This window comes from Lissotriton helveticus, chromosome 1_1 (assembly GCF_964261635.1).
Source record: "Lissotriton helveticus chromosome 1_1, aLisHel1.1, whole genome shotgun sequence".
In the NCBI taxonomy this organism is placed as follows: Eukaryota; Metazoa; Chordata; class Amphibia; order Caudata; family Salamandridae; genus Lissotriton; species Lissotriton helveticus.
The window spans coordinates 1,678,999,185-1,679,024,212 of NC_136057.1; the positions used below are offsets into that span (position 1 = coordinate 1,678,999,185).

Consider the following 25,028-nt stretch of genomic DNA (forward strand, 5'->3'; position numbering starts at 1 on the left):
CTCACTCTGTTTAACAAAATTGAGAGAAACTAGTCTTTGCAAATTTGCTTACCTCTTAAAAACTGTCTTCTTCAATTATGAAACGAATACTCAATTAACGAACGGATATTTGGAATATGTACTAATTTGTAAGTATAGCACATGTATTACAGTAAGTGCTAATACAGAGAGAAGAAGTGTTCCAGGTTTTTTTTAATGCATTTACTTATTTAGATGTCAGCTCACACAGGGCATTTGCAGTATTTGCATGGGAAGGAGCTGTCAGGATTTATGTCCATACTTGCAAACCACTTCTCTAAGAATTATGATTGACACAGTTGCTGTGACAGAGATCAGCCTCACACCTTCCACCACCTTCTGGTTTCTGGAGTTTAGTGTTTCGGCACTTGGTACAAAGCCTGAAAGCAGGGCTAATATCACACTTTTGGAGACAGATTCATCCTTTGTTGCAAGACCACAAACAAATTCAGCAGACAATAGGTGACTAAGACACACTATCGCTTTAAGTATATGATCCTTCTGGCCATAGTATGTTGTCATGACAATATGTACCGCCTACCTGCAATCTGAATGCTATATGTTTCCATCATGCTGTTGTTTCTTACATTATCCATTGTGCAAATCACTCTTTTATCCCAGCCAAGGCTTTAGATCGCGCTAAACAACAAGCCCAGGCAAAACCCATAGGTCCTGCTTATGACACGGCATTAGCTGAACTTTTGAATTTCCCCAAACTTGTTGGGGATGCGGAACAGCATCCGCAAAAGGAAAAGAATGCTTGTTGCCAATGCTGAGCAGCATTGACCAAACAAAAAGATAATTCCTCTGGGTGAGTAAGCATGAGCAGCATACAAAAGCATACAAGAGCATGTATATGTCAAGACACGGTAGCCGTATTGGCTTATAATTTACTTTTCCAAGATGACAGAATTCCCATCTTGTAGAGGTAAGTTAGAAATATAACAAAGTATGTAAAAGCATACTACAGAAGTAAAGAAGCACCCGGTAGCAAATAGCAGGTGCTGGGCTCTCCAAAGAAATAATAGAAAATATGGGACAGGGAGGGGTGAGGGAGCTAAGGAGAAGAAACGAAACACAACCAAGTGGCAAGGAGTAACAAAAATGCTGCAAAACAAATACAAGGCAGTAAGCAGGGAGGAACTGAAGCAATTGAGGAGCTGGGAATAGGAATGAAAACACAAGTGGAAAAAAAGCCTACTTGGAATTGGAGGGACAGGGAAGCGATAGACAAGCTGGGAAGAAAGCAACACCTACAGCATGGGGAAGGTGGTCAGGCATGTGACTGAGGAAGCAACTCATGGGAGGTAAAGCAAGAAAATGTGCACTTCCATGGAGTGTTGAAATCAAAGAAAAAATGTGCTCCCCGTATATAAGCAGCAGGAGGATGCAAGTCATCCAGTCAATAGGTTTCCTCCACAAGAGGAAGGAAAGAAATCAAATAAAAAGGATGAAAATGGTTCACTGATAGAATATCAATGCTAAAAACATTGATGTAATAAAAATAGAAAAAAAAATATAGAATGCAAAAATATCGGCTCCCTATACTTAAACAGGTAAGTACAAAAGTAACGATTCAGTAATATCGAAGTTCAAAATATAGATGTAACAAATATCGATTAAAAAATATAAGGGTAAGAATTACTATTCCCACTCAGGGAGTGCAACAATAGGGAAAGTGCTGGATAGCGGAGGGGTAAAAATTACTATTTCCACTCGAGTTAGTGCAACAGTAGGGAAAGTATTGGATAGTGGAGAGGTAAACATTACTATTCCCACTCCAGTGAGTGCAACGGTAGGGAAAATGCTGACTAGCAGAGGAGTAAAAATTACTATTCCACTCCAGTGAGTGCAACAATAGATCAAATGTTGGATAGGAGAGAAACAAAAAATATTAATAACATTTAAACAATAGAAAAATTTTAAACAATATTTAAAAAATATCCAATTTTATACATTAAACATTAGAATAAAATATATTGCATATAACAAAGGTACAAATATTATCTAAAATAACATAATAAATACATTTATAAACAACATTTATTTAAAGGAAGCAAATATATACAAAAAAAATATTTAAATCATAAATGTATTTATTTTATTTCCTACCCTAAAACACCACACCAATATAAAAAATCCAAAATGTTATTTAAATGTATTTCCATAATTAACATAAGCAATAATTAATTAAAAAAATATTAATTATAAAGAAATAAGCATTCATTGAATACACATTCTTTAACATTATAATATGCACAACACACCCCTAAAATAAATTACACAATGGGCACTAATGACAGACATGGGCTTTGAAAGTGCTCTAATCCTGCTCCTCAAAAGGTTACATACCAACACATCTGTTTCCATAAGATTTGGTTCACAGGGGAAAAGACAAGGCTTATTGCCTCAACAGAAGGAGTTCGGCAGGGGTGTATTTTAGCTCCTCTTCTTTTTAATATATCGAACGGCCTGGAAGCCATTTTATTAGGCAAGAAAATTGATTTTCCACGCATCAAAGGACAGCCAGTTCCACTACTTTCGTATGCGGACGATACTGTACTCATGGTTTTGACGCTAACAGCCTCCAAACCGCCCTGGACGCCTTTACAAACTTCATACCAAAGGGGATGATGGATGGAGAATTTGAGCAAATCAAACACTCACCCCCAGTCAACTGCTCTAGGTTTAATCCATCATCATTCTTTAGCTCACTCCACCACCCCAGTTCAGACATGGTCATATGCAAATCAGTATGACCCTGTGCCTCATGGGAACAGTCCAGCCCGAACTGCCAAGCCATTTCTTCCCTGGACCGGAAACAAGCATCCTGGGATCGGTTTCTGGGAAATCAGCCGTCATCAGCCAGGCTAGCTTGAATCCAGTGGCAAAGTGAGCAAGGGACCCACGTCTGGGCATAACCTGCCAATTTAGGGCGAACAAAGCGATACCAAAGGGGATGATGGATGGAGCATTTGAGCAAATCAAACACTCACCCATAGTCAACTGATCTGGGTTTAATCCATCACCGTTCTTTAGCTCACTCCACCACCCCAGTTCAGACATGGCCATATGCAAATCAGTCTGACCCTGTGCCTCATGAGAACAGTCCATCCCGAACTGCCAAGCCATGTCTTCCCTGGACCGGAAACAAGCATCCTGGGACCGGTTTCTGGCTAATCAGCCATCATCAGCCAGGCTAGCTTGAATCCAGTGGCAAAGTGAGCAAGGGACCCACGTCTGGGCATACCCTGCCAACTTAGGACTAACAAAGCGATACCAAAGGGGATGATGGACGGAGCATTTGAGCAAATCAAACACTTCATGGCGGCATTAGACTTGAGGGTTAATTTCTCAAAGTCTAACATAATGATATGCGGCCCAAAAAAGACTAAAAGTAGAAGCTTTAACGTAAGGGGTAAACCCATTGAAAGGGTGGAACAGTTTAAATATCTGGGTAAAATGTTTAGTAAGGATATGAAATGGGATTTGTTGATCAATGCTAGACCACAGCAAACAAGCAGAGTAGTTGAGGGGCTTTTCAGGTTTGCTTGTAAGTTAGGCCACAAGTCAGTGCCTGAGCTTGTTACCTTATACAAGGCAAAATGTATGTTGGTTGCATTGTATGGGGTGGGGGTGTGGGGTTACCAAAGAAGCCTCCTGTTGCAAGTGGTGGAGAACAAGTTTATAAAACACCTTTTGGTGATTCCTAGCAGTGCTACCACCTCATTTTCTCACTGAGAAGTGGGGATGGAATATATAGAAGATCACATCGGCGCTGCCCCCTTCTTTTTGTGGGCCAAAATCTGGGCCTCAGAAGAGTTACTGTTTTCCAGGGAGATCATCGAAGACTGTATTAACTTGGACAAGTCTCTGAGGATCCCTTGGCTTCGGTTTGTGAGGGATAGGTTACTCCAGATTGGGCTCTGTGAGTACTTTGTCACCCTGTCAAGCATCCCCATTAATGCAAAGGGCAAACTTAAACAGGTGTACAGTGTCTGGGCAAAAATGCGCCATTCACAACTGAAGGTACCCGGCCCTAGTAGCCCTTTTATGCATAAACAGCAATATTACCTTTCCTCCACCACGAACAGCCAGATGTGTTTTCTTTTAACAAGATTCCGTCCCAGCACGTTGCACTTTTTGGTAGGGTTTCCTAAACAATCTGGGTGGACAGACAACGTTATTCCTTACCCATGCAACAATAGTACTACCCGGAGCACTTTGCACTTTATTCTTTTTTGTGCACTTTATAAAGATCCAAGGAGCAGATTTTTGGTGCCCTTTAAAAGGAACATCCGCCCATGTACATATTTAGAGGGCTTCAGATATTTGCAATCATTGACTAATCCTGTTATTTGCACTGCAGTATTACATTTTATCAAATCAGCAATGGCCATTAGGAAACGATATGAAGTACAATAACTAATGGGGAATGAGGAAATTAATTGGATTTCTTTTATGTTGAATAGGAACTAAACTCGATGGTCATTACTTCATCTATGTACAATCATGTTTTTAGCTTGCACAGGAACTTTTATCTATTTTATAATTTTTTTAAAGGACACACAAATGTATTTTAAACTTGAATTGGGTATTTTAAATTTGAATTGTTTGGTTGTTAAAACTTTTATGGCTGTGTGCCGATAAAGTTAATTTGATTGATTGAATTACACAATTACCATAATGAATTTCTAATTCATTAGTTTAAATTAATTAACAACTAGTTAATAATTCATCAATGGAAAATAAATTCCTTCCCACCATTTACACCTACAAACACCACAACACACATAAAATGAATTACACAATTACCATCATTAATTACAAATTAATTAATTAAAATTAATCAACAACTAATTATTAATTCATCAATTAAAAATAAATTACTTTCCACCCTTCCCACCATTTTCACCTATAAACACCACGACCACACCAAAAATTAATTACACAATTAACATCATTAATTGCCAATTACTTTCTTAAAATTAATTAACTAATTGTTAAATATGCAATAATAAATTATTTTACACATTTAATAATATAACATCTCAATTCAACAAATATTAATAAATAAAAAATTGTTCAATACAATTATTAAAATTACTTTTCACCCTATACCCCTACAAACCCACAACCTGCTACGGAACTAAAAACAGAATATTCAAATAAAAAATAAAATAATAACTACTAAAAATAATAAATAAATGTTATATAATTAAATTACATCCCGCCCTATTCCCCTATAATCCCACAACCCGCTACAGAACTAAAAATGCAAATTTAAAATAAATTTTTTTATATAACCACTAAAATGTTAACACATAGAATAAAAATACAAACAATTCTTATACAAAAAATACATCACACACAAAAAATATATACTAAAATACATAACATTAATAAAAAATCAATATTTTTAACATCTATATTTTTGCAAACGATATTAAGTACTTCGATATTTTTTAATTCGATATTACTTACCTATAATCGATATTGTTGACCACGAAAATGTGTCTGTCGATATTCTTGACCCACACTATTTTAGCCATGATATTTGTGCAATTTGATATTTTTTACTCAATATTTTGTCTCTGCACCAATTCAAATAACACTGGCAAGAAAGCCAACCAATGTTAAGCAATGGGTTGATCCAAATCCCATTGTAAGTATATATATTTTATACAATAGGTCTTTCAATTACAAATAGCTATTAATGAGACCAAAATATAATAAAATTAATATAGTTAATATCATTAAAAAAACACACTTTGGTTATTTAGGCTGCTGCCTGTAAGCGACATTTCCACCGGTCTGGAACTAATTGGAAAGAAAGCTACTTAAGTATCAAATCATTTGTTCAGCTCAGACAGCTAGTCTACACATGGTTAAATTAAATAGCAATAAAGTGAGAAGAGATAGACACAAAAGCTTGTAGAATACATGGGAATCTTCAGCGATTCACCCTTTGTCGCATTCAGTAAAAAAAAAAAATAGATGGAAATTGATTGGGACTCACACAAGTACTTCTGGTCTACACTTCTCAATTCCCATGTGGCACGTTACAAATGCTCCAGATCTGGTGGTGGTAATTCCTCCCCCAGGAAGTATTGTTAATCCAAGGATGCACACATTCCGGGAATTACAGGATGAACCCTGATGTTCCTATGCGAAATGGGGGATTAAATGAGATTGCAGCAGATCGCATGCTTCCAGTGGGTCAGGTAACTCCCACCACTGGCCTCACAGAAATTATCAGGCCACTCACAATGAGGATCTAATTCTGCATACTGCAGGAAGCCCCCCGCCAAGTACCTGAATGCTACTTGTCCGTGTGGTCAGGCATAGTAGATCCGCCAATGCTTGTTTTTGTACCTGCTCTCCACTGCCGCCACATTCCGAGGCCATTCCTTCTGCAGGCATCAGGAGAGAAGCCCTTGACACAAAGTCCGATGGAATTTTGGAAATGTCCTTGAATAGTCAGACCACTGCCTGGTACATGTCGCTGCTCACACTGCAGGCTTTGCCTTGCCTTTTTATCTACTTCACAGCTGCGGGAACTGGGTGAGGGGGAGGTTCTCACGAGGCGCCCGAAGCATTTTGTCTTGGATAGGGGTGTTTGGGTTTTGCAAAACAAACATGGCTGCTCATCGACCGGAAACAAAACACAATGTCCCGCCAAAGCGGCAAGGAAGCGATCTTAGGCTCTTCCATCTCAGGGAGCAGTGGCTCATTCAGCCCTGGTATCTGTTTTTGAGATTCGGATACTTGTACTTTTGTTTTCTCTGTTTAAATTCACATCTGCAAGTCTCAGAATGCCAAAGAAAAACCGTAACACATGACAATAGACAACTTGAGATATCTGAAAAGCACAGTAAGGCGACATATGGGACTTAACTAGAAAAGGCTTGTATCAATGCAAAGACCAACTTCTGACCAGCAACCTACCCGCTCCCCACACAACTAACATAAAACAAGCTACTGCCTCCGGGCTTTTGCTTAATTCAAAACCTTACAATTGTCAGAAAAAAAATCAAAAAATGCATTTATTCTTAACTGTACTTTACAATATTTTGTTCATTCTTGTAATTGCTGTTTTTCCTTTAGATCCCTTTCTTTTGCTTTTTAGGTAGATGTTTTTTCTTTTTTGGTGGGTGGTTGATGTGGCACATGGAAAAGCATCCTCAGTCACATTGTACAAATGAGACCGAATTTAGGGGCCGATTAGGATGGCGGACAAGGAGGAGGGAACGTCCGCAGGGGCTGCGGCGTTCCCTCCGTGCTGATTAGGATGTGACCGCCAGGGTGGCGGTCACATCCTCTATATTTAACATTGCGGCGGGTGCAGCTACAAGCTGCACCCGCCGCAATGTTAAAAAAGCATGTGTTACATTTACATGCACAAAGCGGCAGGCACCGCACGGTGCCTGCTGCTTTGTGCACGCAAATGCAGGGGGGTACCATAGGTACCCCCCATGTGCACCCCCCACCCCCCATTCACCCAGGGGGCCCGCAACGGGCCCCCAAAGTGAATGTCCGTATGCTTTTCCATGGCGGAAAAGCCGCCGTGGAAAAGCAGTTTTACACGACCATCATAATATGGCGGACGGTGTCTCATAGACACCGCCTGCCATGTTATAGCTTTTCCGCCGCGGTCGGAAGCCGACCGCGGCGGAAAAGCGGCGGACGGAATTCCAGACCCACCAGCCATCCTAATTTGGCGGTGGGTCTTTGGAGCCTCCGCAGAGGATTTTCCGCCTCCTCCGGGCCGGAGGTGGCTTCCGCCGGCCCGGAGGAGGCGGAAAATCCTCCATCCTAATCGGCCCCTTAATACGATTTATAAACTTGTGAGCCAGTCTTTACTGGCGAATTCAGAGTAGGTAGAAACAAAACATGCAAAACAGAAACCTCTGATGAAGGTCCTTAAAGTGAGGCTTGGGTCTACTCAAGGTAGTGTTGCCACTTTCTAAATCAACATTGGTAAAGCCAATTTGCTTTACGTTTGCACCCGAATGCTGGCAGAAGCAATACTAAAATCCCTACCAGGGTAAAAAAATTAAAGGCAAGGATTGTTTTGTGGATACAATGTACGGATGAGATGAAGACGTAAAATTTGTGATGACAGAGTGCACTTTTCAGTTGTAAGATAGTTCCAATGTAGGCAGAAGGATACACCCAACCAGCCAATCGAAAGAGCTGAGACTAAAATACTCATGTGGGCTGATCCAAGATGTGAAAGATAACATCTAAAGTCAGTGGCTAAGGGTTCCTGAGCAAAATAAGACAATGACTGAAGGAGGCTGAAACAAAGCCCCTTATAGAAAGCATACAATGCAGTATGTTTGCCACGAGCTGTGCAAGCACTACTGCCTGTCAGACCTAACCGCTGCTTGTCTGTTAACCCTGCAAAACACTGTTAGTGAAGAACAGTGCAGCCCAATTAATGGAATTAGAGAGCCTTATTGTGTGGGTTTTATTGCAAATATATACTTGAAGAATAAAAAAAGAAAACATTGCTTATGTGTGGCACTCATATGCTTGGGATAAAAATAAAACATTGCATCAGATGGCCATCTTGGAAGAATATTCTACATAGTGCAGCATGTGCAATACCATTCCAAGACAGCGACCACATGAAGAATCACTGATTTCTATCTTGGAATAGTTCTGTATGAGTGGCCTCGTAGCCGTGGTTGAGGAGCTGCTGGAAACTCATAAAAATAACTTAGCAGTTCAGTAACACTGGTTAGTGTGCTGCTGACTACTATTTAAAAAAATAAACTGGCAAAGCTAAGCGGACTGGTAATGGACTTTTGGCTTTGTCTCCAGTTGTTTTGTTTTGTGATGGTTTTTGCAGAACTTGATTGTTGGGGAAGTTGCTGGGCTCTAAAAGAAAGTACTGGCTAAAAGCAAACATTATTGGACTGGAGTGTGGCCCGAGTGTTCACCAGTGGCTGAGATTAATTCAAGCATTCCATTCATTGCATGTTGTTTTTTGCAGTTGATGCCCTAAGTGTGTTGAGTATGCCCAGATGTATGTCCTTTGCTGACTGTGCTGTAGGACTCAGGCTACACCCTACTGACAAGCCCCAAACAGGCCTGAGGTTGCTTGTGGTCGCTTCTGGAGAGGGCCTCACCTGGCAGTTCGGAAAGGACTGTTCCCAGGAAGAGTAAGGTTGCTACTGACCTGCATAAGTCGGACTTTTATCTAGAGTGACATCCACAACCTTGTTGTTGTTGTTATTGTTAGCGGGCTCTATAAAAAAACATTGACTAAAAGCAAAAAGAAAATGCTGTTTCACAAATTACTGGCACCTAAGGAAAATAGCTACTTTGCGTGTGAAAGTACTCCTTGAGAAAGGGCTGAATTCTGTCACTCACAGTGAAGTTAGCCAAATTGGCTTAAATTGGCTGAACCACTGTCCCATGCTGTATACTGTTGTGAGTGGCAAACAATGTGACTGGTACAATAACATGGCTGTGGATGGAAAGGACTGGCTAAAAACCTCCTATAAGTAAGTAGGTTATACATATCATGTTAGAACGATGAAAAGATCTTGGCTAACACCAGACCTAAATTAAGAGCTGGCATTCAGATGTGGGAGAGGGGAAACCGGATGCTCACAAAGCAATATGAGTGTGCAGGGGAGTCAGTGGGTTCTGAGAAAAGTAAAGGAGTGCCCTCCAGCACTGGCAGTAATGCACACTCATTTTAAGGCAGATGTGAGTGTGATAAAGAAAAATTTGATATCGCTAATTGGATAATAAAGAGTGTGATAAAGAAAAATGTGATACCGCTAATTGGATAATAAAGCCAATGGCTGAAGTGAGCTTACCCTTTAGCCAATGGCTGAAGAGGCCGGATCTATTGCCTCATGCTGATTGCTGTCCAGGAGTGCAGTATTTCATGCAACGCAATGCTGCAAGACAACTTTCCGTGCTTTGCTACATGAAATGGAGTGGAAAGGGAGATTGGGGGGTATGGACAGCCGGGGGAGAAAGCCAAGCTAGGGACATAGGCTTGGCTCTAAGAGCCAAAGCATGAGCAGAGCTGTTAAAAGATGTAAATCAGGCAACACATGAAACAAAATCCATGATAAAGGCTCTTCAAAATAAAAAATAACATATTTTTCAACATCTCTCAGTGTATCATTTGTACATATGGCTATATCAATGAATTGAGTGATATTTATTGAAAGTAATATATATATTTTTTAATTAAACATTGAAGAATAATGTTCTCTGTAATAAATCCAAGTTGTAAACAAGGTGGTAAGTTCCAAGTAGTTCCTTTATTAAGTTTCAATTGTAGATGTAGAAGATGAAGGTAAGACGTGAAATAAGATTGAAGTAAGATAGAAGTATAGCCCCACCAAGAGCAGTCTCCCTCTGCTCAGCCTCTCATCCTCAACTGACACTCCTTCCACCAGTCCACACACCAACATTCCATGACATCATACAGCATTCTCCAGCCATGCAGACTGAACAGAAGAGAGAGCAATGATGTAAAGAAAGAAGAGAGGAATTAACCATTACAACATATCCTCTTTCTTCACAACAAAGAACAATATGATAATAAGAAGTAGCAAACAGATGAAAAGAAGTAATATCAGAACCTGGAATACATATAAAGGTAATGCAATAATGGAATGCAATAGTGCGATGGCATAAATAGCAATAAAGTGCAATAATGCAATACCATAAGATGCAAAGCAATAATAAAGAAAATGCAATAATGCAATGCAATAATGCAATAACAGAAAATGCAATGCAATAAAATAACATCAAGTAATGCAACAATGAATTAAAAAGAAAGCAAATTAATGGCACGAACACATCCCCATTTCTCACAAAGGAAGGCAAAACGCAACCTGTGCCAAGATAATGCGCACACCTGAAGACACTAGAAGTGACAGGCAAAGGAAAGAAAACAACGCATGTACAACATAAGTAAACCTGACGTCTCAGACTCCCCTATGCGTCAAAGATCCAATCAACGGCAAAGAAGAAAAGATGAACAAGAGCCGTGAAGTTAACAGCGAACCAGCGCTGAAAACAAAAAACTTGACAGGACCATAACAGGAATGTAGAATACATGCGTGACAACTGGTACACAACAAAGAAGACACCACTAGGAATACAAATTTACAGGGATACACTCACCCAAATAAATTACAAAGATACACTCACCCAAGTAAACAGCAAGAATGAACGGAATACTCACATCCGTGTAAATAACAAGCAATGGGAAACACTCACCCATGATAATTACAGGAATACCCACACCCATGTAAACAACAATAATGATACAGGATACACTCATATGTGTAAATTACAGGAAAACCCTCACCCGTGAAAATAACAAAAATGAAACGGGATATACTCATCTGTGTAAATTACAGGGATACCCTCACCTGTCTAAATAACCAAAATGAAACAGGACACACTCATCTGTGTAAGTTACAGTGATATCCTCACCTGTGTAAATACCAAGAATGAAACAGGATACACTCATCTGTGTAAATCTGTGTCTGTCCTGATGACGTTGAGATGAACTATCCAGACCATGTCCGTTTGTCTTGATCTCTAAATCAGATTAACTTATAAAAATCATTGAAAGTCAATCAATCAATCAATCAATCATAGCATTTGTAAAGCGCACTCCTTACCGTGAGGGTCTCAAGGCGCTGGGGGGTTCTGCTACTGCTCAAAGTGCCCGGTCTTGAGGCATCTTCTGAAGGACTGCAGGACTTGTGTCTGCCGTAGGTGGATGGGGAGGGTGTTCCAGGTCTTGGCGGCAAGGTGGGAGAACGATCTGCTGCCGGAGGTCGCTCTTCGGATGCGGGGGACTGTGGCCAGGGTTAGGTCGGCGAAGCGGAGCTGGTGGGTGGGGGTGTAGAAGCTGAGTCGGCTGTTGAGGTAGACTGGTCTGGTGTTGTGGAGTGCCTTGTGTGAGGAGCTTGAAGGTTATCCTCTTGTTGACAGGGAGCCAGTGCAGGTCTTTAAGGTGGTTTGAGATGTGGCTGCAGCGAGGGATGTTGAGGATCAGGCGTGCAGAGGTGTTCTGGATGCGTTGATGCAGTTTCAGGAGTGTTTCCGTAGTCCAACCTGCTGTTGAAGAGGGCCTGGGTGACCGTTCTTCTTGCTTTGGTGGGGATCCACCTGTAGATCTTGTGAATCATCCACATGGTGTTGAAGCAGGAGGAAGAGACGGCGTTGACCTGCTTGGTCATGGAGAGGGTGGAGTCGAGGATGACCCCTAGGTTGCGTGAATGGTCGGTGGGTGTTGGAGCTGTTCCCAGTGCGGTCGGCCACCAGGAGTCATTCCAGGCCGAAGGGGTAGGTCCGAGGATGAGGACCTCCGTCTTGTCTGAGTTCAGCTTCAGTTGGCTGTTCCTCATCCATTCGGCGACGGCGTTCATTCCTTCGTGGAGGTTGGTTTTGGCGGTGTGATGGTCCTAGGTGAGGGAGAGGATCAGCTGGATCAGTGAGTCTTTGTAGCACATGGATCCTGAACTGAATTACTTCAATGTGCAAAGAAAATATGACGCACAGTGAAGGAAAGGATGGGCTATGGCTCACACAGTTTGGTCAAGTGAGAAAGCTGGGATTTGAGCCTAGGTTTCCTCGTTGCGCATTGTACAGTTCAGACACTGTAGGATTACATTCTTCACTCTACCATTTAACTTCGAAGATCAGTGGTTTGTGTTCAGTTACTCCATAAATTAGTGTTAGTACATACAGTTCAATAACTACACTCATCACACCTTAAATCAAACTGACACTATGCATGCATATATACTGCAGGTAATAAGATTTAAAGTGTGTTTTTCTGTTCGGAATATTACCACCAGTGCTTAATTTGAGCGAGTAGTTGCTGGTGAGGCCCAACAGACAGTTATTTTAGGGACTGGCACTTAGTTTTCCTCATCTGACATTTTCTGAAAGCAAGAGAGGGAAAAACACACAAAGGGAAAATAAGGAGGAAAAGAAAGAATAAAAAAAATCACAAAGGGAGAAAGGAGGCGTCTGCAGGAGTGACAGGAGTGCTATAAAGGGGCAGGGGGTGTCTGATAGTGGAGTAACCTACACTGCTTGCTCGCCTAGCATGACAAACAGAACGATTTTAGTAGAGGTTTACCCCTCCCTGACTTCAGTTAAATAAATACCAAAATAAAGAGGCCATACAGCCCTCACAGAATTTGCTCCTCAGATTACAGCGCTTCAAGGAGACTCTAGCAATGTGCAGCATGACCTCAGACAGTCTGCCACTGTTTAATCTTCAGTTTCCACTTCAAAATCGGAGGGGGGTGGGGGGGGGGGGATTTTTCCCTGTACCCCCCACTACAAAATCTAGGGGGGACACATCCCTGCCTCCTATCCCGGACCGGTCTGATGTTCAAGATGCTGTCCTGTGGCCAGACGCAAAATATGAATGACACTCAAGCAGAATAACGGCTGGAAGGCTAACAGGAAGGACATCTCTATATGTATGTATTGTTTTTATTGCTTGTTTTGTTATTACAAGTGTCTAGCCAATAGCTAAAGCTATCAGACCAAACCAAAAAAAGCTTGCAGTTCCACTTGCATCATGATTTCTTCTTAGGCAAAATCATAGTCTTCCACTGATATGTTTTATTACAACCGTACATTTTTGATTCACAAGCAAATGATCATACGTTTCTATCGACCGTCTGACCACTCAAAAATAGCTCCTCTAAATTGAGTTTTAATAGCAAATGATACAATTGCATGTAGTTCTGAAGGAATATACTCAGTCACAATTCATGCTATTGCAACTTTAATTTGCTAAGTGCCATATTCCAAAAGAATCAGACTAAAAAAAGTATTTTATTCAGAAAAATAGGAGATGTATGTGCACAGATTATCCTGTGCAGGAACACATTCTGTAGATATGTATGTAGCAGTTGGCCAAATCCCTGTAACAGTCATATTCAGTATGAAACCCACTCAACACTTCAGAGATTCCCATCAAACAATGGCATCTGCAATCTCACTTGAACAGACGCACAACACATTTCAGGAAAATATATCAGATTCTTACAGGCCTTCACAATGTGCTTTTCATCATATCAACTATTTTATGTCAATTACACTTTTAAAATCTTTTTTTTATAGGCCTGGACTTGCCAACCCATCGAATAGTAAAATCCAGCAAAGTTTTTAGGTTGCACACAATTATTACTATTTGATAAATATCCAGTTGCAAGAAATTAGATTGTGGATAAATCTATGGCTAGGTCCGCTGTCACTACTGGAAGTAAGGGAGCTTGTAAAAATATATATGTTATGCTGTGGTGCAGATTAAGCTTGGGACCATTGTTAGGAAAGGCCTCTTTTTGCATGATCACTCCCAGAGTTTTTGACTGGTGCTGCTGGTTTTTTTTACTCTGAGAGTGCACTGAGGCCTGCTAACCAGACCTTAGTGCCAGTGTTTTAACCCATTACAAAATATAGGTTGAATTGATTACCCAAACTGGCATAAGCTGACTTACATTGAAGTCTCTATTATATCGTACCAAGGGTACCCAGGGCATGTAAGACAGAGCATCCCCCCCAGGGATGCAGAACTGATTGTGCTACCTTGAGTGTGACAAAGTACAAAATGGTTCCCAGCCTGCTGCTATGGCCTAGAAGAGCAGTTTTAAAACTTAGTCATTTGACTTTCTCATTTAAACCAATTGCAAAATCCCCACTTTCCGTAACTCAGGAACAATAGTAGTCTGCTACAGAGGGAGAGGTTACCTCCCCTTGCTGAAAGCTACACATTGTTTTGGCTCAAAAGGTGAGATTCAAAGGCGAAGATGCCTTTTGTGGACAAATGGCGAGGTGACCTGATCTTGAGAACCAAAACCAGGACATTTCTCAAAAATAGAAGAAGGACTGCAATTTTACATCAACGGAGCGGCGCAGAGTGGTAGCCCTTATCAACACAGGAACACAGAAGAGACACTAATACAATAATTAAAATGAAATTTCTAAAACTAGCACCATACCTGTTAATTAAATGTCTTTGGGTGTCCTGAAGCTGTGCTAGTCAGCAGCTGTTATAAACAGAGTTGGGACTGCCACTGAGGGATGCCACTAGTTCCCACTGAACCCACCCCTAACCCACATGCAACTCTCTTGCAACTTCTCACATGCAATTGATTATGCATCGCCCCAGGATTTACATCAACATCGAGATTCCTAAACTAAATAAAAAGAAATCTCAACATGTGAGGAAAGAAAACCCCCAAAAGAAGGGATGCAATGAGTCTGCATTAAAAACTGTTCTCGGCGGTTTCTCTGGGTGATTTATGGCTTTCCAAAATGGTCTCGAGCAGCCTCCCGAGCCCAGTCAACCTAAGGCCCAGTTAATCAGCCCACATCTGGACTTTTTTGCGGAGTGGTAATTTGAAACCTCGAGCTGGGCCGTTTGCATCGGAGGAGCTGCCTGTCTCCCAGCCTGCTGCATGGGAACATTCCATGGTGGTTCAAAAAGGGAACATTCAGGCAGACACGGAGGAAAGAGTCTGGAAGAGCTGAAAAGCACAAGGGGGAGGGAGGCGGTGCGATGGAAGAGTGGGAAAGGGGGAGGGAAGGGGTGGGGAGGACCGCGCAGCTACTTAGAAGGGAGAGACTTGAGGATGAGGAGGGATGCAGGGAAGAAAATGGAGGAAGGGCAAAAGAGGGAACTCGGGAGAAACACAGAGGGAACTCAATGGGACGAGAGGGACTAAGGAAAAAAGAAAGAACCTTTCCGGAGAGACAGAGAAACTAGAAAACTGAGGAGAGAGGTGAAGTGAGTAGAAGAGAAGGCAGGGCTTAGAAGGGAAAATGAGAGAAGGCGAAGGGAGAGGAGAGATACGAAGGAGAGGGCTGTAGATGAGAGGGGGACGGAGAAAGCCGAGCTAGGGGAGGTTGAGGAGGCGGGAAAAGAAGAGAAGAGGGAGGGGCAGATCCGCAGCTGAGGAGCAGTGATGGAAGGAGCTGAACAGAAGAGAGAGAGGGGGGCAGTGTGAAGAGAGAGAGGGGAGATGAAGAGGAAACAGAGATGGGGGCGAGGAACCGGGGGAGCAAAGGGAAACGATACAGAGGGGAACTGAGGAGGAGAGAGGCAGTGGGAGGCTGATGGGAAGAGACACAGGTAGGACAGAGGGGGCCGAGGAGGCTTCTCTCAGGCAGGTAACGGTAAAGGACAGAGAAAGAGTGACAGAGCGTGGACGAGGAGAAAAGAGCCCGAGAAGGAGATGCGAGACAGGGGGTTCAAAGGAGAGGAAAGGGTGGGGGGTTCTCTAAATATGCCTGGCCTGTAGCTAGATGAGGAGCTGGGTTGCTCTAAATAGGCCTCAAGGCCAACTCCCGTGGACCCATCGGACCAGATCTCAGTAGCTCAGGACAAATGACCCCCCACGCCAAGGCTCCCTCTGGCAGGGCTGGGCCAGTGTCGGCGCCACAATGCGCAGGAGGCGCTAGGGGGAAATACAGTACCATCAGCAGTTTAACGCCAAGTACACAAAGGATGCCCAGGCAGAGCATTTATCTCAAAAGAAAATACTCTTTACTGAGGAAAACGGCCACACGGTAAAAATGATACAAAGGACTATCTGGTAATTTCCACGAATCGTTCAAATATTGTATCATTCACAGGAAGTTTGCGGCAGGTGGCCAACAAGTGGGACCAATGTAATAGAATACAGAACGCGGTAGCATCTTATTTCACCGGTAGCACCGGCATTGTGCCCCTGGTCCTGAAAATGTTCTTGGCAGCAAAGTTTGTTTTTCTTCACGGGGTTGTGCAGCTGCCGCTCCCGCCGGGTGAACTGAGGGGACCGGAGTGCAGCACGCGCACGCCAGGATGACCAATAACTCCAGATCACTGGAGGCTTATTAGACAATGACTAGTGCTTGCCCATGAACAGTGACCTCTAGGCGCTGGAGCAGGGTAAACGCCACCCATGTAAAACGGCTGAGCTTCCAGAAGCTCTAAGAGGGCTATCTCGGCGGTAACTGGATCTCCCTACAGGACCACTAGAATTATGCGGCAAGAGATAACCAAATTATGTTTCAGAGTTGACTACATTATCCGGCAGGATAAAGAAAATGATGCGACCTACTGCTACACATTTTGTGACTGTATTACTGCATAATGTTGTCATTTTCACACGTTAACACTGTCTCGGCAAAGGTTTCACATCATTAGCTCCAGTTAAACTTCCAAACACAGAGTAAGCGACGAAAAAAATAGGCAATCTTTGCATTGGGCTTTCCACTGTGCAGCAATAGGTGTAGCGACATTTTGGTAAATTTTGACCGGTTTGACCTAGTAATTTTTTTTTAAATAGAATATGCAGTGTATGCGAAACACATCAATGCCGCAGAATCGCATGCTTTCAGTGGCGCTGACCTATTGCCAGGATGCCATGCTTACTCAGTCTCAGGTTCCCCACAAGCAGGCAGCTCCTTGGTGGGGAGCAAGTGGGCAGACATTTCTTGGGCAGGAGGTACTCTCTGGAGGGGATTTTCACAGACTGGAAGCAGGACAGACCCAGCAGTGAAGGAAAACCCAGTGAACTGCCCAAGTCTTTGTGCTACCCTCAGACAACATGGGTGAGAAAGCAAAAGACAAACAAATGATGGACTGAATGCAGAACAGATCAAACATTCACCCCCAATCAAGAGATATGGGTTAAATCCATCCTTCTTTTGTTCACCATGCCACCCCAGTTTAAACCCAGCCATTTGCAAATCAGTTCCCATGGGTAGCAGGATCAAGACTGATTTGCATATGGCTGGGTTTAAACTGGCATGGCATGGTGGGTAAAAAAAATGATGGATTTAGGCCGAGATGTCTATACTGGGGTCCAATGTTTGACATTGTTCAGCATTCCTTCCATCAATTATTTTCTTGTATTTGTTACCCTTTGTGGGACGGGTATGCCCAGACGTGGGTCCCGTGCTCAATATGCCACAGTATTAAACTTAGCCTGGCTGATATGAGGTGATACTTGAAACTGGTACTAGGATGCTTGTCTGCGGTCCTGGGCAGTTCAGGGATGGACTGTTCCTATTGAGAGAAGGGTCAAGACTGATTTACATATCGCTGGGTATAAATTGGAATGGCATGGTGGGCAAAAAAAACCAATTTATTTAGGCCTAGATCTCTGTATTGGGGGTGAATGTTTGACATCGTTCAGCATTCCGTCCATCAATTGTTCTTTTTGCAGTAGTCAACATGTGAGAAGGGGACAATGTCACAGGGCACGGTGCATGATGGGAGAATGGAAACCAAGGGCTCTCTTTCCAGCACGCCAGTGCTGCACAACGGCTGTGTCAGACTGCTGTGCAGCTGTCAGGTAGCTGTTGACAAAGCAGAGTGTGGAAAAGGAATGGCCTGTGTGATGTACAGCTCGGATGCCCTGTGAAAGAAGACTCTGCCAAGATAGGCCCAATCACACCAAGGCAGCTCTACCATGCATTCAGTGGTTTAACGCAAAATGACGGTGTCCCCTTTAACATGAGATGAGAGGCCCCTGAGTCTCCCCAATCTCAGAGATATCCAATGGCCTTGTCCTAAATAGGACCCACTGGCGGGTTGGGGACCCCTGCGCTGCAGGGCCTGCTCTACGCCCCTGTGTGCATTCCATGTTTTCAAGACAGTCTGATAACGCCCATTCTTTCTCCTAGCAAAGGAAACTTGGGGGCATATTACCAAGGGCTAGTATCGCCGCTTTCTCGGCGAATTGTGCCGAGAAGGCGGTGATGCAGCTAGAGCCCTATTACCAAGGGCACTTTAAAGCCTGGGCCGAGCCCAAACATCGCTAATGACATGCAAAGTGGGCGTTCCCACGTCCAACCACATGTACACCCTATAACCAAGGCAGGCGTTGGGAGACAAAAACCTGCGATAAACTCATTTATCGCAAGTCTCCCAACGCCTGCTCCGACCAGGCGTTAGGCATTGTTAACATGGGGGTGTGGATCATAAAGCTGAATCCACCCCCCCCCATATTATCAATGCACACATTAACGCATGAAAACAATGTTTTTTTTCATGCGCTAATGTGCCATATCGCCGACTATCGCCAGATTTCTAATCGCCTGCCTGTTGCGCATTGATAATTGCGCGGTAATTAGGCGATGAAATCTGGCGATAGCCGGCGATACTGAGATGTGCGTTGTGCGTTTTGCAACACACACCTCGGTAATATGCCCCTTGGTCTTTCACGAAAGTACTTTGGATAGTACTTTAAATGGATGGCAGAGAAATAAAGGCCCCATCGCCACAATTTGAGCTCGTGCAATCCAAAAATGCCAGGTAATAAAAAGTAACCATTATCAAGTAAAATTACAAGCAGCCTTGTCAGTACTAATACTTTCCAAGAAGGAATGGGGCAACTTTACCGCGGTGCTTCAGTGGTTAAAAGAATCTTCGAATGCTGCGCATCTGCTTGCAGCTCAGAGCCTGCTCTTTACTGGTAACCAAGCACCCAAACCCCGCGTCAGCTGTTCCGCCTGGCACTGGGAAAGAGTGAGATGCATATGTCGAGGCACAATGCAATAAAAACAATCTGCCGAAGGTCACACAGAGTGCCAGCTCCTTCGTTAGGAAGCCAGGACAAAAAAAATCGAAATATACAAAGAAAGAACGAGGAGGGTATGAGCTATTACGGCTAACATGAAACAACCTGAGATCTGTGTAGAAATAACACATTTAAAATGATCTGCCCACGGCTGCCCCAGAGACCACCTTTTCAGCTGTAAATGCTGGGCTACAAGATTGAGAATACACAGAACTGACAATGGCTGAATGACCTATTTACGGCTGCCGGGAGATACCTGGAGGTCTGCAGTGAACCCCCTTAAACGCGGGAGTGCCGCGCTCGAGGCATGTGTGCCCACGGGCAGGGAGTGTGCGGGAATCTGAGGGACCCCGTGATCCACAGGTACAGACGGAACCGTGCCAGGCCCTCGTTCACATTCCTGGCAATCCCCCTGCCCCCTTGGCACCCAGCGCCTAATGGGCTGCAGGCTCATCGCCAGGCTCGCGTGGAAGTACTGCCGACAGAGAGAAACCAACCCCAATGTGTTCTCTTGCTCAGAGAGTGGGCAGGGAGGCACAACCAGCCTTCTGCTGATGCCAGGCGGCGCCAGTGCAGCTCCCAAAGCACGCGCGCACCCTCCCACACACAATTAGGCGCGAGACGGGGAGGCCAGCCCTGTGAAACAAGGTCCACCGGCTACTCCCACTGGGAGTGCATTTGGGGTGAGCCCGGGGGTTCCTCGGGGACGGATGATGAGGTAAGGGACTGCCCTGCTGGGTGGGGATCTCGGAGTACCGAGAGAGACTGTTTTGGGGCGTGTTGCTTGTGTGATTCCAAAAGCGACATCTGCCAGCCCCAGGGCCGTGCAGAGGTGGTTAGCGCCTGGAACACTGGTGGGTTTCTCAGGTGCCACCTGTCTCCGTGGACCTGGCACCTGCGGTGATGGCTCGAGGAGCCCAGATACCCTGTGCAGGGCCTGGCGCGGCGGTGCAGACCTGCAGGGGCCGCTGTCCACAGCAGGTATGTGTGGAAGAGGTCAGTGTGACACATCCACGCGTGTCTAGAGTCACCCATCTTAGCGCCTGCTGCTCTGGTGAACAGGCGCCCACCTGAGGGGCATGGAGAATACCCCAGGGCATGTCCTGGTTGCAGATTCCTAGCTAATGTAGCTTCCCTGCAGAGGGGTGAACGAACAAGGTGGTCATATATCGCAGCGAATCCAGCTACACACGCTAGAGTTGGCCACGGTAGCAATGCCAGCCTTAGGGTGGGTATTCAACCCGTAGTTTTATTATCAACTCAATGATCCACTAAGCACTATTATCAATGCCAGCATTACTGCGGGCGCCCCTCCGCAGCTCTATTGTCGATGCCACCTTTGCTGGGAGCATGGGACTGTGATCAATATTACGAGCGCCCACCTCAGTGTGGGCATCGGCTCTGAAGATCTATTATGAATGCCAGACTGAGTGTGTGCGTCTCACCGCGCACTATTCAATAACTGACCGATTCAGTGCCCCTATCTATTGCATATACATCCTCGAATTGGGCGTCTAGGCGCGTCAATGCACACCTTCATTTGAGCCTCTACTTCATAGCACTGTGACCCATGCCACCTTGACTGCACCCATCCAAAGGTGCCCTGCTGTAAATAGCATTCTTAGTCTGAACATCTCTCCGGGCATCCTTCTCACTTCCAGTCTTACTTTGGACAAGTCCCGGACAGTGCCAGCCTCACGGTGGGCATCACTGAGCCCCCTTATCAGTGCAAGCCATACTGTGAGCGTGGCCAGTGCGCTAATAACAAGGCTAGCCTACCTGTGGGCATTGCCGTGAAACTAATATTAATGCCAGCCTCGGTGTAAGCATCAATATCAATGGCACAATCTGCATTATTGTTAAATACAGTACTAATGCCAGTTCCAAGCTTACAAGATACTAGTACAAGCCTTAGTGAAAGGATCCAATTAGCATTATTACTAGTGCCAGCCTTGGAGGGCCATCCACTGTACACTATCAAGAACGAACTTCTCGTGAACACGATTAATAATGCCAGCCTTACCATGGGCATCCTCTGGGCATTATTACCAGTGGCAGCCTTAGCATCGTTATTCTCTGAGCACTATACTCAACAGCAGCCTTCATGTAAAAACCAGTTGAGCATCGCGATCCATGCCAGCATTAAGCGCGAGGGCAGTTGCTTGGCAGAATATATAACGCCAGCATCAGGGTGGGCACCATCTGAGCCCGCCTCAGTGTCCACATGTCCCTGGGTGCTGTTAGCAGTGCCAGCATTAGTGAGGGTATCACCCTGCAAAATACCATTAATGTAACCCTGATATTGGCACAATTTCTAATGATGCCCTTAACTAGTGTGGGCATCCCCTGGAGGCCTATTTCCCAAACTCCTAATGTCAAGCCATTCACCGACCTGACCTCCCTGTCACCCCTTCACTGCAGGCTGTGCCAATCGGTACCCCTACCGCAGAAGCTGTCAGTCCGGCCTTGCACACATGTGCCACTCACCCACTGGTGACTCGGGAGCCCGAAGGAGCTGAGAATATCTGCCATCGCGCCCAGCATCTGGTCGGTTCGCCCCGAGCTCTTCTGAGGTGCCTTCATGGTGCCCACGACTTCAGGGCCCCCCAGCTGCCCCGCGTCCACGTCTGCGACAAACCCCCCCTCAATGGTGCCACCCGTAGGCACCCATGGCGCCCTCGACCGGCTCAGAAAAGAAGGTATGGATGGCTTCACCCACTGCCTCGGATGGGAACAACCGGTCCTCCCGGCCGTGCGCCTCCAATTCCAGGGAACGCACAAATGACTCCGGGGCAGGAAGGGGCCGGGCGCGGGGCAGACCCAGGCGTGCCCGTCACGAGAAATACATTGACAGCAGCGAGGGGCCGGGCCCGCGTGCAACGCCTTTCAAACTTTCCACATCATAATACGCCCAGCTGAGCCTTTCCAAACTCCACAGCTCACGCCCCGGCCGCGGCCGCCAGCCTGACGAGAGCCACATGTTCCGGGCCCGGGAACCCGAACTACCGTAACTCGGCGCCGCGAGCCGCCGGCGCGGGCGGGCCTCGCGGGCAGGGGAGGGCGGCGCGCGCCAGGTGTGAGGCGGGAAAGGAGCCAGAGGGAGCACCTCACGCGCCAGAGCGTCAGAGAGAGGGAGCACCTCACGCGCCAGAGCGTCAAAGGAGCCAGAGCGAGCACCTCACGTGCCAGAGCGTCAAAGGAGCCAGAGCGAGCACCTCACGCGCCAGAGCGTCAAAGGAGCCAGGGAGAGCACCTCACGCGCCAGAGCGTCAGAGGAGCCAGAGAGAGCACCTCACGCGCCAGAGCGTCAGGGAGAGCACCTCACGCGCCAGAGCGTCAAAGGAGCCAGAGAGAGCACCTCACACGCCAGAGCGTCAAAGGAGCCAGAGAGAGCACCTCACGCGCCAGAGCGTCAGAGGAGCTAGAGAGAGCACCTCACGTGCCAGAGCGTCAAAGGAGCCAGAGAGAGCACCTCACGCGCCAGAGCGTCAAAGGAGCCAGAGAGAGCACCTCACGCGCCAGAGCGTCAGAGGACCCAGAGAGATCACCTCACGCGCCAGAGCGTCAAAGGAGCCAGAGAGAGCACCTCACGCGCCAGAGCGTCAGAGAGAGCACCTCACGCGCCAGAGCGTCAAAGGAGCCAGAGAGAGCACCTCACACGCCAGAGCGTCAGAGGACCCAGAGAGAGCACCTCACGCGCCAGAGCGTCAAAGGAGCCAGAGAGAGCACCTCACGCGCCAGAGCGTCAGAGAGAGTACCTCACGCGCCTGAGCGTCAAAGGAGCCAGAGAGCACCTCACGCGCCAGAGCGTCAAAGGAGCCAGAGAGAGCACCTCACACGCCAGAGCGTCAGAGGACCCAGAGAGAGCACCTCACGCGCCAGAGAGTCAGAGGAGCCAGAGAGAGCACCTCACGCGCCAGAGCAGCAGAGAGAACACCTCAAGCGCCAGAGCATCAAAGGAGCCAGAGAGAGCACCTCACGCGCCAGAGCGTCAAAGGAGCCAGAGAGAGCACCTTACGCGCCAGAGCGTCAAAGGAGCCAGAGAGAGCACCTCACGCGCCAGAGCGACAAAGGAGCCAGAGAGAGCACCTCACGCGCCAGAGCATCAAAGGAGCCAGAGAGAGCACCTCACGCGCCAGAGCGTCAGAGAGAGCACCTCATGCACCAGAGCGACAAAGGAGCCAGAGAGAGCACCTCACGCGCCAGACCGTCAAAGGAGCCAGAGAGAGCACCTCACGCGCCAGAGCGTCAAAGGAGCCAAAGAGAGCACCTCACGCGCCAGAGCGTCAAAGGAGCCAGAGAGAGCACCTTACGCGCCAGAGCGTCAAAGGAGCCAGAGAGAGCACCTCACGCGCCAGAGCGACAAAGGAGCCAGAGAGAGCACCTCACGCGCCAGAGCATCAAAGGAGCCAGAGAGAGCACCTCACGCGCCAGAGCGTCAGAGAGAGCACCTCATGCACCAGAGCGACAAAGGAGCCAGAGAGAGCACCTCACGCGCCAGACCGTCAAAGGAGCCAGAGAGAGCACCTCACGCGCCAGAGCGTCAAAGGAGCCAGAGAGCACCTCACGCGCCAGAGCGTCAGGGAGAGCACCTCACGCGCCAGAGCGTCAAAGGAGCCAGAGAGAGCACCTCACGTGCCAGAGCGTCAAAGGAGCTAGAGAGAGCACCTCACGCGCCAGAGCGTCAGAGGACCCAGAGAGAGCACCTCACGCGCCAGAGCGTCAAAGGAGCCAGAGAGAGCACCTCACGCGCCAGAGCGTCAAAGGAGCCAGAGAGAGCACCTCACGCGCCAGAGCGTCAGAGGACCCAGAGAGATCACCTCACGCGCCAGAGCGTCAAAGGAGCCAGAGAGAGCAACTCACGCGCCAGAGCGTCAGAGAGAGCACCTCACGCGCCAGAGCGTCAAAGGAGCCAGAGAGAGCACCTCACACGCCAGAGCGTCAGAGGACCCAGAGAGAGCACCTCACGCGCCAGAGCGTCAAAGGAGCCAGAGAGAGCACCTCACGCGCCAGAGCGTCAGAGAGAGCACCTCATGCGCCAGAGCGTCAAAGGAGCCAGAGAGAGCACCTCACGCGCCAGAGCGTCAAAGGAGCCAGAGAGAGCACCTCACACGCCAGAGCGTCAGAGGACCCAGAGAGAGCACCTCACGCGCCAGAGCGTCAAAGGAGCCAGAGAGAGCACCTCACGCGCCAGAGCGACAAAGGAGCCAGAGAGAGCACCTCACGCGCCAGAGCGTCAGAGAGCACCTCACGCGCCAGAGCGTCAAAGGAGCCAGAGAGAGCACCTCACGCGCCAGAGCGTCAAAGGAGCCAGAGAGAGCACCTCACGCGCCAGAGCGTCAGAGGACCCAGAGAGATCACCTCACGCGCCAGAGCGTCAAAGGAGCCAGAGAGAGCACCTCACGCGCCAGAGCGTCAGAGGAC

The 25,028-nt window shown here is 46.4% G+C and overlaps 1 protein-coding gene across 1 annotated transcript in view; it reads right to left on the reverse strand.

Moving 5' to 3' along the window:
- The window catches only part of ARHGEF25 (Rho guanine nucleotide exchange factor 25), an 896,541-nt gene extending 874,181 nt beyond the window's left edge, over nucleotides 1–22,360 (reverse strand). Inside the window, exon 1 of the mRNA XM_078688964.1 lies at nucleotides 22,092–22,360. Coding sequence (XP_078545090.1) covers nucleotides 22,092–22,187 — 96 coding nt within the window. The 5' untranslated portion in view covers nucleotides 22,188–22,360. The remainder of the gene's footprint in view (nucleotides 1–22,091) is intronic.
- Between the last annotated feature and the right edge of the window lie 2,668 nt (nucleotides 22,361–25,028).